Source organism: Phaeoacremonium minimum (assembly GCF_000392275.1).
Source record: "Phaeoacremonium minimum UCRPA7 unplaced genomic scaffold PA7_03_scaffold_496, whole genome shotgun sequence".
NCBI lineage: Eukaryota > Fungi > Ascomycota > Sordariomycetes > Togniniales > Togniniaceae > Phaeoacremonium > Phaeoacremonium minimum.
The window spans coordinates 1,026,206-1,040,777 of record NW_006921398.1 but is presented as its reverse complement, the minus strand read 5'-3'; the positions used below and the strand labels follow the sequence as shown (position 1 = coordinate 1,040,777).

The 14,572-nt window shown below is 47.8% G+C and overlaps 3 protein-coding genes across 3 annotated transcripts in view; all 3 read right to left on the bottom strand.

Moving 5' to 3' along the window:
• Positions 1-2,233: 2,233 nt before the first annotated feature.
• UCRPA7_6988 (hypothetical protein) lies at positions 2,234-2,766 on the bottom strand (the record flags this gene model as incomplete). Its single annotated transcript, XM_007919523.1, has 2 exons — positions 2,234-2,503; positions 2,575-2,766. 2 exons carry the CDS (start codon positions 2,764-2,766, stop codon positions 2,234-2,236), a joined length of 462 nt encoding a protein of 153 aa, XP_007917714.1.
• Positions 2,767-6,490: 3,724 nt separating this feature from the next.
• On the bottom strand, positions 6,491-7,048 carry UCRPA7_6987 (hypothetical protein; the record flags this gene model as incomplete). The annotated part of the gene is made up of 2 exons (XM_007919522.1): positions 6,491-6,814; positions 6,866-7,048. The coding sequence occupies 2 exons, from the start codon at positions 7,046-7,048 to the stop codon at positions 6,491-6,493; spliced, it is 507 nt and encodes a 168-aa protein (XP_007917713.1).
• Positions 7,049-12,672: 5,624 nt separating this feature from the next.
• UCRPA7_6986 (putative succinate dehydrogenase fumarate reductase flavoprotein subunit protein) overlaps positions 12,673-14,572 on the bottom strand; it is a gene marked incomplete at both ends in the record, with an annotated part of 2,067 nt that continues 167 nt past the window's right edge. Inside the window, 3 exons of the mRNA XM_007919521.1 lie at positions 12,673-12,683; positions 12,863-13,350; positions 13,516-14,431. Coding sequence (XP_007917712.1) covers positions 12,673-12,683; positions 12,863-13,350; positions 13,516-14,431 — 1,415 coding nt within the window. The remainder of the gene's footprint in view (positions 12,684-12,862; positions 13,351-13,515; positions 14,432-14,572) is intronic.

Here is a 14,572-nt window from a genome sequence, read left to right as displayed (position 1 = left end):
AGACTACCAGAGACACGAGGACCATCTGCTTTATCAATCTAGTAACTATCATGCTCGTGGGGCGTATCGGAGACCCCCGCCTGCTAGTCAGCATCTTGGTTGGGACTGAAGATGTAACATGGGTCCCCCTAATCTGTTATCTATCGCAGCAACAGGGCCAGGGATGGATTACCGGCAGATGACTGCGGAGAAACATGTGAGATACGAAGCTTCACAGGTCGGACTAGATGTCTTACACGCGTTGGAGTGGGGAAAAGTGGGAGGCGTAGACCGGTTTCAGGGGCCGGTCGGCCGTGACTACGCCGATCACTTGCGCTATCGTGCCCTAGAGCAGCTCGCCCTGCAATAGTTTCGGGAAACTCGCTCGGTACTGCAACGGCAGTTTCCCGCTTGCCCTTCCGCATCAATAAAGCTGTCAGCCCCAGGATCTCATATTCTCGAATGAGTACATTTGTTGAAAACGTCACATTGATACCGCTAACTTCATTTGAGGAAGAGCAAAGATGGAGGCTGCGGTAGAGAAGGCTGCTTGGAAGTATGCGCCTACGGAGCGTTCACCATCAAAAGCAGGCCCAGCATTAAGCCGGCGGTATTTTGTTTTGCTGGCTTTATCGTTGGTGCTCTTCTTAATAATTACCGGTACACCTCATGGCGGCTTTCCATGCCAGGTGACAAAATATGATACTACATTGAGCAAGGTACAGCAATGCGCCATCGATAATTTACACACGGATCTTTCGTTCCTAGATACGGCGAAGCCAATTACTAGCGATGAGTTCATCGAACGACGTGATCGATTAGCCAAGGCCCTTGCAGCTTCCAACGTCGACGCCTTCGCGCTTGAGCCTGGATACACGTTTCAGTATGATGATTACGTTGCGCTAATCACTCGTCTTGAAGATTCTAACCTTAATCTAGATACTATGGGAACATCTCGCAAACAGATTGGGAACCATGGGAGCCAGAAGAACGCCCATTTCTCATGCTCATCATGCCCGAACAAACACCATCAGGGGTAGTCAAAGCCAAGACTGCCTTTCTCTCCCCACATTTCGAAGAGGGACGGGTTCGTATGCTAGGCATTCCATCTCATGACGACGAGCTTGATATTGTTATCTGGGAGGAGCATTGGAATCCTTACACGACCCTTTTGAACTCGAGGCTCTTCGAAGGGAAAGCTCGCCCAATTTTGATGATGGATGAAGAAATTCGTGACTATATCGTCCGAGGACTCGACTCGGCCGGCTTCAAAACCATCGGTCTGAATCCTGAGGTCGAATTGGTTAGGCAGATCAAGAGTCCTGCTGAGGTTGAACTATTAAGGGCAGTAAACACGGGTACCGTCGTTGCCGTCCGCGCGATGCGACCATGCCTTGTTCCTAGTCTCACGGAGGATGACGTTAGAGATATCCTCGATGCCGCGTTACTGTCAATTGGCTTTAGTCTGTTCTTCGATATAGTTCTCTTTGAAGAACATGGCGCGCTGCCTCATGGCGGATTCGTCACCGGTGGAAAGAAACTGACTTACGAGAGCATGGTCGTAATTGATGTTGGCGCCCACTACCTAGGGTACTCGTCGGACATCTGTCGAAGTTTCTTCATAGATCCGCCCCGGAGCACCACATGTCATCCACGAATGGGCTCGGTAAGCTCACTTATTCACATCCTCCAACATGGGCGGAATCGAGAGGCATCATGGCAGTTATCCAATCCGGAACTCTATGCAGAAAAGCTCAAGGTCTGGGACATTGTACTTGATGCCCAGACTGCCGCCGCCGCCGCCTTCAAGCCTAATAGCAGTGCAGCAAGTGTAGACATCGCTGCAAGGTCTGTGATTGAGAAGGCAGGCTACGGTGCTGGTTTCACTCATCGATTGGGACATGGGATCGGAATCAAAGGCAGGCTCATTTATCCCCTACTTATGTGACACAACTGACCAGTAATAGCACACGAGTCTCCCTACCTGAATAAGTGGAACCGAGAAGTATTGCTACGCCCTGGCATGACATTTACCAACGAGCCTGGAATCTACTTGGAAGGACGATTTGGAGTTCGACATGAAGATATATACCTCGTTAAGGAGGCCGGTGACGCGGAGTTGTTAAGCGGGAAAAGAGCTCAAGGTCCATATGAACCCTGAAATATCAATTTTCTAGAAGTAAAGAAAAAATCAACGGCTAGCTTGTTGCTGCTTATAATTTCAATCTGCCAAGTCGAAGCCCAAACTGCATTCCTAAAGACCAACTGCCTTTAAGACAGCAATCACCCCCCAGCCAACAGTCAGGACGTCCAAAAAGCCAATAACGTTCCTGCTATCCGAGATTGCTTCGTTGTAATCATCCAGCATAGGCACTTTGGCCTTGTCCGACCAAAAGCTGTCCATGTAGCGAGCAGCGTATTTCTGACCAGCTGCTAACAGGACTGGCCATGCAATGCGGTAGAGGTTGAAGCCTTTGGGGACGGTGAAGGCGTAGACCAGTGCACTGATTAGTGAGATTAGAGTCTTCGGGAATGTCAGCAAGTCTGCATCGCTATTCTTTAGGCTTCAAAGGCCATTGGAGTGAAAGCACATACGGCTACGAAGCCTGTGCCAACAGTGTATCGCGTATCCCAGAGTCGTTTCTCGGCAGCTTTGCTCCATTCGGCTGCCCTCTCTGCACGCTCCTCGTACTTTTTGAGCTTCGGAATAGAGCTTTGCGAGTGATACAGTGCATAGCCACTAATCAAAGCGATAAATACAGCAATAGTAGCTGTTGGGAAAGTCATCTTGAAATGGCGTGGACTTAAATGATGTGCAAGATCGAAAGTCGTGAGGTACGAATAGATGAGAATCAATTTAAATTCGTTTCCACAAAGACATTGCCCCTCGATTTCTAATGACGTCAGAGAGCATAACCAGTCAGTCACATTATAGAGAGGAGCAGTCTTAGCTTCTCCTTGCGGATTCCGGCCACGGTTTGATCCAACAACGGCTGTCTGTATTACTTGAAAGCTTTCGAAAGCAGGCGTCTCATCTAGATTGACCGAGTCAAGTGTCGGCTGTCAATACGCCGCTGGGGTCAAGCTTGGCGGATCTCCACAGCTCACATCCAACCAGTGACGTCAATGCCAAATACACAATTTTTGAAGGTCTTACCGTTCAACCTATCTCATTAAAACATCTTAATCTTTTCAGTCTTCCCAAATATCTAGACAATGGTTGTGAAAAATCGCCAGATCAGAAGCCTTTCGAAAATTTAGGCGTCTAGATCTCGAATATATGTAATGGGTCTCAGCGTAGAGTTTGTTCTCTAAAATAGATCCTTCCACCTTCGCTGTGAGCCATGTTTCGGTCTACTTGAAGGATATTCGTATCTCAACCTGAAGAGAGTTGTTTAAACTGCTCTAGGAGACTCCGCTAACCGATCCCGAGCTTACTAGGCTATGTTATCGAGAAATCAAAGTCTCCGCCGTGACGGCACCAATAGGTTTCCGCCGTGACGGCGTCGCGTCTCCGCCTTTCCTTTACCCCTCGAAGTTAAGCCACAGGATTTGCCAAGCCAGTGCCGTACGCCTACATGAGTGCATAGTTATGATGTGAGTCATAGCACCATTTCGGTGATCAAAGAGGATAGATCTTTACCAAACGAGCAGGTACGTGGCGGCGGTGATGGATGAACAGGCCGTCGCGGAGAACAACTATTTTTAGCCGAGACCAAAAAACTGAAGCTTTAGAGGCATGGCTGGATATATAAGTACTAGCTGGCTTAGCTACCGTCACAATATCAATCAACTTTGGTGTTGACTCCAACTTTCAAATTGCGAACCTTCATTAGAACTTGTACCACATATATACTTCTACCAACTACATCATGTCCATCTCTGAGTGTTGTCTCAAAGGATTTCAGTGGGAGGGGGCCCCAACTGGACGGATCGATAAACTAGGTAACAATCCGGCCTACATCGCTGGTGATAATGCCGACGCGGCGGTTTTGCTCATCCACGATCTACTGAGTTGGGAGTTCCCAAACATGCGACTTCTTGCAGATCATTATGCCCGCGAAGCAGACGTGACAGTCTACTTGCCTGACTTCTTTGGAGGCCAACGATTTGACTTCGAACCGATTCTCAACGAGCGATGGCATGAATTAGACCTTGCTACATTTACGAAGGTTAATTCGCGCCAAAATCGGGAGCCTGAGATCTTCGAGTGTGCTAGAGCCTTGAGACAGAAGTATAAGAAAGTCGGTGCAATTGGCTACTGCTTCGGTGGTTGGGCCGTCTTTCGCCTCGGTGCGAAAGAACATCAACCGCCACTAGTCGACTGCATTACAGCCGGACATCCAACTTGGCTTACTAAACAAGATATTGACGAAGTCGCCGTGCCGGTACAAGTCCTTGCGCCGGAAATAGACACGGTCTATACCAAGGAGTTGAAAACTCACACCTTCAACAAATTGCAGGAATTGGAGATTCCCTTCAGTTACCAACACTTTCCCAAAGTTGTCCACGGTTGCTTCTCCCGTGGATATCCAGATGTCAAAGGAGAGCGAGAGGCCCTGGTGAGAGGCAAGAATGCTGCTGTGGATTGGTTCAGGCAGTGGCTGAAAGAATGATGTCTTCTCAACCTAGCCTCTTTTAAGCTTGTATGACCGCAGAGGAGAACAGCATATGCATGCCTATGAAAGTTTCACCTTATACCCAAGTCAATTGATGAGTCTCTTGGAATCTAGCTGTCTTTCAAAGAATGAAATTTGCGTCAATTTTGTAGTTTAGTCATGTTCGGTATCGTAACATACACGGCTAAGATAAGCTATTTGTCAGAAACAGAAGCCTGAATCAATAAAAGGTAGCAAGCTGTAAATGGGTCAAGATAATAACAAAAAGGGCAGGAAACAAAGGGAAACACTGGATTGGACGGCTTGTGCTGGCTTGGCTCTCCAAGGTTCTCTATGTACCTCCCTAAATCTAATCAATAACAGATATTTACCTACTTGTTTCACCTACAACCTTGACCTACGATCTTGCAAAATGACAACCAAGGAGTCTTGTGTCACAGAAACTTTTAATCATAATGAATAACATTCGGATGGTATTTGATGAGTTTCTTTGCTTTCTATCTATCGAGAGACTATTGCTCGCAAGTATCATCGCCCTCCCCTGCCGGTACCGCGAAATATATGCGCTGCCTCAATTTAATTTGTGTTGCAATTGCGGGGTGCATAAACTCTCACTTGGATTTTTGATTGCTCAAGCCGGGTGATTTGCAGCGGGCGAACCATCTCAGGCGCATCATATAGCAAGTTTTCCCTTTAGCCTCACTGCCGAGGTTCTGGTTGTAGGGATATTTGAGGTTTTATATACAGCATACCTAGCAATGTTCATACATAATCATGAAGTCGGGGTGAAGGGCGATCCGGACTACAAAGCAAACGGCTAGACCCGTGTCCTCTTCGAAAAGTAGACTCTTCTACAAGAAGGCGGTAAAGTGATCCTCAGGCAGTATTTGCACAATGCGGTTCGGCATCTTGTCACATATCCTTGGTTTCGCAGCTTTCGTAGCTGCACAGACGCCCGACGGGTTTAGTCCCAGCGTGTCGGCTCACCTCGACGTTGTTTTCGGCAGTAAAATCGTGTCACCCGGGTCGGCGCTCACCAAGGCAGGTTCGTGATTTCTCACAAAATCTTGTTAAATTCAAGGCATCGATTGACGAAGCATTAAGATACGGCTACGCAACCGACAATTGGGACTACGACAGCGTTGAACGCTACCTATATCCTTTTTATGATTGGTGAGTTGTATTGTGTGCTAGTCCATTCACACGGGGACTACGAATTGACAATTCGCGATGCAATTGATAGACCTTGATGTGTAAGTCTTGCCACTGCTCACAAAATGGTGTTAACATTCACTTACTTGGTTGTATAGGCCGTCGTCATTCACGAATCCGAACTCTGGACCTCGAAGGACCAACCTTCATGCCTTGATCTCGGACTTCAAGCCTAGTGGAAAGACCACAGAATCAGGGGTGAACACGTTGACATCGTCAGCCACAGGTCCAGCCTCATATATGGCACCTGCGCCTCCTGCAGAAAATCCTCCACATCCGCACCGCTATGTTGAGCTATTATATGTGCAACCGCCAAACTTTGCCGTGCCAGCAACTCAGCGGGCGGCTGTGCAACAGAAGCTAGGATTTGACATTGTCTCATTTGCAGCAGATGCGGCGCTTGGAAGCCCTATTGCCGGTAATTACTTCAATGTCACTGGGTGAATTGCATGGTATCTCTTGATATAATGAAACGCTGCTTATATCTCTGTTGCACACTTTAAGGGTTCACATAGTGCTTACATTACTGAAGTGAGTCAAGGAGCAGTTATAGCAAAAAATGCTTATGTTTTGTACGACACTGGTTATGATACAGAATATAGTATAATCATGCCGTGCCCATGCTGCCATCCTTTCACGCCACGCTAAAATCCAAAAGCTTGTTGTGCCAGAGTAGAGACCTAGGCGTTAGCTTGGGCGGTGAAGTTGCTGAAGCCTTGTGCATCAGAAAGATCAGCAATGCTGAGGCCGTCAGCATTGAATGGCGTGGTGAGAGATTGAGCAGATAGCTGGTTGGCAACATCAGCACCAACAACATCAGGGTCAATCAGAGGCAAGATGCCGCGGAGCTCGGCAGTGGCTGGGAGCGTAGCGTCGCTGCAGAGGGTAGGGATATCCTGAGCGAAGGGGTTGAAGTTCTTCTCAGCAGCAACCAGCTGGGCCGCGGCGGCAATGACCTGAGCATCGTTCCCGAGTTGGGAGACGATGTCGTCAGCTAGCGAGAGCTATCATGATATCAGCAATCAACTCAGAGGTGTATTAGTTTATAGGTTTACCTTCGCACAGGCGTTTGCTCCAGCTAGGAGAACACCTGGGGACTGTCCGGCCAGAGTAGCAGCGGCGCCAGGGTTGCCAAAGTCACTCAGAGCTGAAATGACGTTCTGAACAAGACCCTCCTGCCCGAAACGCGCCTCGGTGAGTGCTGCAATGGCAGCAACGATGAACAACTTAGAATGCATCTTGAAGTTGGCGATGAAAAGGGTATAATAGATTAAAAATCGTAGTTGTTTAATAGAAAGAAGGTCACCAGTGACAACGAGAGAATCGAAAGATCGAGCCGGTCGGTCAGAACGAGAGAAAGGCGAAAGGAGAGTCGATGCTATACTGCGCGAGGCCGCAAATACAATTGGATCGTTGGGTCATTGTCGATTATATAGTTGGATGTGCTGGTAACGAATTACACGGCAAAATGGAAAGATTTTGATCCATGGCGATCATACTGTGTACTGACACAAGGGACGAAGAACAAGGCCCCCAAAGGCGTAATCCAGTAAGCCTTGCATGATGCGCTGCGTCAAGAACTTCTTGGAAACGGAAGAGGCAGCAGTGGCCTGTGTTAGAGAAGGGCGGGTTTTGGCTGATCAGGGGCAAGGGGCCACTAAGATCCCGCGCGCATTGGACCTCGGAACCAAAGTTTTGTTAACGTCGTGCTAAGAGAGCTACACTGGACGACACACGAACGAAGACACAGAAGTTAACAGACTTGTTTAATGCTATGCCTGCCATTGACTACATATTGCTTCCCAACTTGCGAGGCGATTGTCAGAACAATGAAGTTTGACAGGCTTGGATGGAAATATGCTTATTACGGTTAAAGAGACCTAAGGAATGCCAAATTTGCCGGACAAATAGATCCTAACGTTCTCGTACCGACGCATCAAGCTCTTCTGCAAAAAGTTCTGCAGTGAGTGCGGTGTTGCAAGACAGGTGAGCTGGAAGATTGGGCATGTGCTTGGGTGTCAGAGCGACATAATTGCCCAGATCGAGTGGGATCAATTGAACCAAGATAGAAATATTTTCCGCTATTGCTGAGTTGCCGAATTCAGAATTCAACGCCGACAGCAAACTCAAGATCTTCGCACCGTCCAAGGTTCAACGAGGTTTGGTGTTGTGAGATCGCATCTACATTTCAGATCGTAATGAACAATCAAAAGACAATGAGTATGAATATTAAGCGTAATTCGGTCGATACCGATCGTGAGCCATCCGACAACGGCCGGTGCCGGTCTCATACTGGCCCTTATCCGGAAGGTAGCACGGAGCAGCATGGTTTCTAAACATGCACGTCAAGCTGATGCGAGAGACACAGAGGCATGCGTTAGTGAACGTACTACTACTCACCTTGGCACCTTACATGGCTGCCAATGTGTTGCACCGTATTGGAAGCAGTGTTTGCATTCCATGCCATCTCGTCTCGAAACCAAGCGCCAGTTCCTGGGGTGAAAGAGGGGTGCCGGTCGGCATTCCTATAAGAAGCCGAGTGTCGTGCAGCTATAGGCGGAACGATCCAAAATGCACTGCAGATCTGCCGACGCTAAACCTACTTGCTTTGCCAATCACCGCGACGAGTGTCTTCTCGTGTTAACAGTATGTAACGCCCACTGAACTAGCGACGCCGCATCGGTAAGCCAATCCGGTAAGAGAAGTTGGCTTCGGTCGACTTGGATGGAACAAGAAGGTGAGATTGCAGGAGTAGGCCTTTCGCTAGGACAGTGCGCGATAAGGAAACATTTACACCACCCAGATCTTCACGTGGGATGCTGATAAGATTGAGATCGGTAACATTTGTCAAGGATGCAGGAGAAAATCGATCGAGCTGTGCATATTCAGGGCAGACCTGGCGTTGCTTTGGCTGTGGAGCCTGTTGCGCCTGTCATTTGTATACAATATCAGGGGATCATTCACTCTATTCCTAACCGACGCAAATATTTATATTCCTCGCTGAACCGCTGTTCAATTATCAAAAAGCTCTACAGTTGTGCCTCGACCTACTGATCAGCCTGAAGCGCCTCTAAGCTCAAACTCGCTTTTTATCCCTTTAGTGACATCGCCTAAGACGCAAAGATGGTAAGGCCATATCATGCTAGCATGAGTAGGATCAGTCACTTAAAAAGATGCAGCTTTTCAAAACGCTATTCTTCGCAGTGCTTGCGGCAACGACCGTGAGCGCCGCGCCTGTCGATGTAGCAGATGTAGAGGAGAAGAGAGCTGTCTGTGTCTATCATTGTGGGTCAGTTTGCTATTGGCAAGAGGACATTGACGAGGCACTGGCAAAAGGATATTCTCTTTATAAGTCTGGGTCTACTCTTGGTAAGAACCACTGATAGGATCTCATGTAATATTGTCCACTCACAGGTACTTCAGGGTCTGGCAGCTATCCTCATCAGTATAATAACTACGAAGGTTTTAGCTTTCCAACAGCTGCGCCTTGGTATGAATTCCCGATCTTGTCTAGCTACACTGTGTACAGCGGTGGCTCTCCAGGGGCAGATCGAGTCATCTTTGACTCCAAGGGCAATTTTGATGCTTTAATTACACATACCGGAGCTAGCGGCAACAATTTTGTAGCATGCACTAAAGGATAAAGAAAATACTGGGTTAAGTGTTCCATCTCATCTACATGGTGATGGAAATTTGCCCATACTTGATAGGCAACATATACAACTCCATAAATCCACTATGAACAGCCAAGATGAAATTCGAGAATGGAAATTGCTTCTTGACAATCTTCAATTATTATCCTGACTACCACTCTTGTGGTGACTATCATGACCATTACCACTCTCATTGTCATCTTCTATCTGTGTTGGTCTCGGTCTCGGGAATTGAGGCCCATCTTGGTGAATCATTCTAGTCTGCTCCGGAGGCATTCCGTAGCTTTGGAACCTGAGTGATGGTTCCCTCCAGATTGGAGTTGGTATAGGCGGCCCTCTTGTCATGTCGCGAGACATATTTATAGGCGGCTCTCGGTCCCTATACTTTTGAATATTTTGTAGCTCTTTTGAGACATTCCTCTCCCTCTCTTTCATCAGTTTAATTTTCTCATCCTCCCGATTTCTAAGAATGATATGAGCCTCACGAAGCTTCCTATCCTGTTGCAATTGATGTAATGTTACCACTGCTGCATGCCCTAGTTCCGTCCTTAGGTCCTTTCCTTGAAGTCTGTCCCATTTTCCGCGATTCTTAATCCAACTATGGTTAGAAACATTCAAAATGTTGTGTAAGTGGATTGAAAAGGTAATTTCGTACCTGTTCCTTTATTTCGTTTAGCATATCAGAAAGATTAACTGTTTCCTGAAGCGGAAATTCAAACATGCGCCTTGGAAGCGTTTCAACTTCTTTTCCCAAATCAAATGGCTGCCTTCTGATTTGTGACGCTGTATCAGCATCATTCTCCGGGTCTCGGGGAATGCCATTCTTAATGTTTGACTGTTCTTTGTTGATAGCGTTAGATGTTCTTGCACCGCCAGTACCCCTTTGATCATATGCGGCGGATCTTTTCTGATCATCTGAAGATTCAACATCATTTTTATCGGAATTTTGATGTTCCAAGATCGGTTGAATGTTTTCCTTGCCGTCTTCTGTAGTATAATTGTCTTGATGCTTGATGCTCTTGCTTGTTTTCCTTGTGGCCTTCTCAGATCTCACCTCTTCCTCGTTGACTTTCGCTTGGGTCTCATTATCTCTCTCATCAAATGAAGAATGGACGGACAGTTCCGATGCCAGTGGTGTTGACAGAGGCATACTGCTTCTAGTTAGCTGACACCCCTCGACTATTAGATCCTTCACCACATCATCGGATGCCATGAGCCCGAAATCAAGCTCATAGATAGGCTTAAGGAATTTCGCCTTGATTGTGTTGCTGCTCAGTAGTACGATACGATGGAACCTTCCGTGTCGGCGTTTCACTCTAATCTGATCAACGTCAGCCTTTTCACGTGATAAGATCAGCTCTTGTAATGATGATACCTCTGCATGGAAATTGAAAGTTAAAAGTTGCTTCAGCGCCATATGTAAGACATCCTGTGAAAGCAATGGCTGCGTCAGAGTCGACGTCACTTGTATTAAGTCGATTGTGTCGTCATATACATGATCAGGTCTAGTAGATGGCCGATATGACAGTTTGGTGTCCGGTTTTGAATGCGAGTTTCTGTGTCCCGGTATTCTAGTGGATTTTCTTCGCTCACGATGATAGTTGACCTCTGGCTTGTTGGTATTGGCTTTTTCTAGGCTCGCTATATGTGTTGGCGACAGAAAGTCTGAGAAATTAATGATGCGCTTAATGACCACATGACGTTTAACAGTGTGTTTCAGGTCAGCCGTTAAGTGTCTGGTCTCCTCATGAGTCCCTGCCCAATACCACTGATGCTGAGGTAATTTGACGGAAGCTGCCGGTGATGGGGTGTATGTGCCATTGTTGACAACTCTGTGGGCACTGACACTCCAGCTTCCTACTGAGTATTCCACTGTCAACTCTGTGGACCTTGATAGACCCAACGATACATTGGCCGATGGAGTTCCAGATCCTGACAAGCCGATATCTCCCGAAACCTCTGAGTTTGTACTCCGGGTGACCGCAAAAGATCTTGAAGGATCAGACTCTGGCCAGGTTACAAAGGTCTCCCTCAGTGCATTGTCTGAGTCGTTCAAATATTGGAGAACTATGTCATGAAAGAACAGCTCATTACCATCGCTTTTCTTTGAGTGATACTGCAGAATTGTCGTCTCGATATTGAAGCGTGCGGCAATGTGAAGCCTACCACCATGTCGCTCGATGGTAATACATGGATCCAAGATTGACACTGATGTGTACGGTGCTATTCCTTTCTGATCTTTCTGGCTCACAGGACCCCTGAAGAACTGATCATTTAGATCAACAATTATGGCAGGTTGTTCGTGAAGATAAAAGTCAGGGGGCGGAGGTAATCCTCTCGGCGGGAGAGGAGGTAGTGGTGGCACATCAGGGAAGTTGGGGTAACTCTACATGAGTTTGTCAACTAAGAGATGTATTGAAGATATGCAATCTCATCTAAGCTCCCGAGCTCACCGATTTATTCCCAAATCCGACCTGATCTTCTGCAAGATTTGTCGTCGCACCAGGGTCTGAACGATTCTTTTACAGAGGTCAGATTCATTATCACATGTTTTCTTGGATCTGATTAGCTGTCGTAAAACCTACAGGCATCTCATACAGTTGGGGCCTCCAGCCCCGAGGCGGCAGTCGGGGAAACCGCGGTCCAAGCGGTAGCATCGTGGTAATGTAAGTGATGGGAATACCATGCAAAGATTGGTTTGTATTTTAATATCTCAAGGACCATTTCCTCAGAATTGGAATGTTCAAGATGAAATGGCCGCATAGAAAATGCTTATTGAGTGATGCTGGCTCAGCTGAAGACCGCTTGCAGCAAGGCCTGGATGAGTGGCTGGACCAATCATCGTTCCACACGTCAGGACCGCCGTCTCGTAATCGAGACTTGCAGTTGATGCATCTCGGTCGTTCGAAATATTTTCGAGTTCGTGATGACACTATAAACGACAGCAGTGCAATCACGCTTGGTTTCAAGTGATAGACCAAATCCCATTCTCGTTCAGAATCACAATTGCAGGCAGGATTAGAAAGAGTTTCTAAAGTGAAATTCGGCTTGCAAAGGAAGGTAGCGGTTGAAACTTCCATTTCTGCATTGAGTCATCGGAAATTGAGACCAAGCCATGAATTAAATACGCTACTCAAGAGTTTGCGCCTATCATATCTCTCTGGACTTAGCATAAAATGCGAACTACGAAAGCTTGAGGCGGTTGTAGTTTATTTGCGGACTGTATAAATCATGATCTCTCTACGCTTGTCGCCGCGTGTTCACCAGCCCTCCTCCCCGAAAAGACACAGTCTGCCAAAGACAATCCACTAACGTAGCTGTTGGAGCAGAGGCCGACGGCATTGCGACCTGCTGCATACAACCCTGGTATTAAACCACCCCCATTATTTTGTAACAAACCGGTGTTTCCATCGACACGTAAGCCGCCAAGGGTGAAGGCAGGAACCAGCCTAACGCCTGTCACCTTGACAGAAAAGTCGACAGAGTAGAAAGGTGCTTGAACTATTGGAGACCGATAATCATTGCTCTTCTTTACCGGGTCTTCTTGACCGGATGCGATGGCATCGTTGTATGCCGCGATGGTTCTGGCTAGGTCATTAGATGGAATTCCAGTCTTCTTGGCTAAAGCATTCAAGGATGTTGCTTTCTTGTGAGCCCAGTAAAGAATGTAGTCTGTCAACGGTTTCATGACGCCTGCCTGTTCTTTCACCTGAGACTTGATCTTCTTCCATTGCGTCGCATCGAGAATCATGTAGCCGGTACCACCAAAGCGCCGAATCAATATTTCACTGAATGTTGCTCCGTAAAGGTCTTCAGCTGCAATACGTTCGCCCTGCTGAGATACCATAATGCCTTCCAGGAATGCTACCGGGGGATAGAGCATCCGCCTATAATTTGCAGTTAGTGATGCCCTTACAAAGACAGTGGAAGAGTAGGACAGAAGCTGTAACAGAGAGATTTCAGGGTAACCATCTAGATCCGAGCTGGATCTTTGTCCCCAGTACTCGAAGCGTGACCGCCGTAGATGAAAATGAACTCGAGAAGTTGCCTACCATGCCGACCATCTATCCATGTGTGACGTGCATCCCCCGGCTTCTGTGCCAAGTTCAATACCGGTACCATCGTCTCCAATCGTGCCAAGGGGTGAAAGTTTTGAGAACTCGGGCATATGCTCCTTCGTCAAGCTTTCGTTCATAGAGTAACCGCCTGCGGCGAGGATCACTGCCTTTGCATGGACGGTCTGGACCACGGCCCCCTTTTCAAAGACTGCGTTTGCTCGACGATAGAACCAGCGAGCCACGGGGACCATGCCCATCTGGAACTTCTGCCCGCGTGTAAGTAGGCGCTTATACTTCGCAGCTGCGGAACTCGTTGAAACGAGCTGAAGATACTGAACGCCCTGCGCTGCACCTTTCTCGTCCAGCAAGATCTTATCCACTTTGCTTGCGGGCTGGAACTCAATGCCCAGCCTGATGGCCGAGTCGAAAATTGCCTTCCATAGGACATTGCCTGAGAAGCCCCGACCTATCTGACGATGTCCCCTTGGAGCCGGCTTTGCGATCTGTGCAAACGGATATGCCTTCTCGTTCCCCGAATAATAAAGGTAATATGCGTCGGTTGGATAGCTCGTCTTGTGTGGGCACAAGGACGACTCGAAACGCGCACCGTGTTTCTCCATCCACTCCAGGCATTCAACGCTCTTCTCACAGAAGCGCTTCAGCGTGTCTTCGTCGACGGCGTCGCCAACCTCCTGACGCACGTACGCGAGGAAGTTCTCCGGCGTGTCTTCATACCCGGCCTCTTGCTGGTACTTGGTGCCGCCGCCGATGTAGACAACACCGCCGGATATGGCACTGGCTCCGCCGCCAAATGCGCGGTCGAGTATGAGAACACGGGCGCCTTTCTCGGCAGCTGCAATCGCGGCGCATACGCCCGCGAGGCCGCCGCCGACAACGATGATGTCCGGGTCTGGAGGTTGAGATGTCGACTGCGGCTCGCGCTTCAAGGATGTGGGCGTAGTACGGAAGGCGATAAGGCGAACTGTGCCAAAATCATTTTTTTCTCAGATTTTCATTAGATGTACCCCACCGTAGAGCCTTAATATACCCT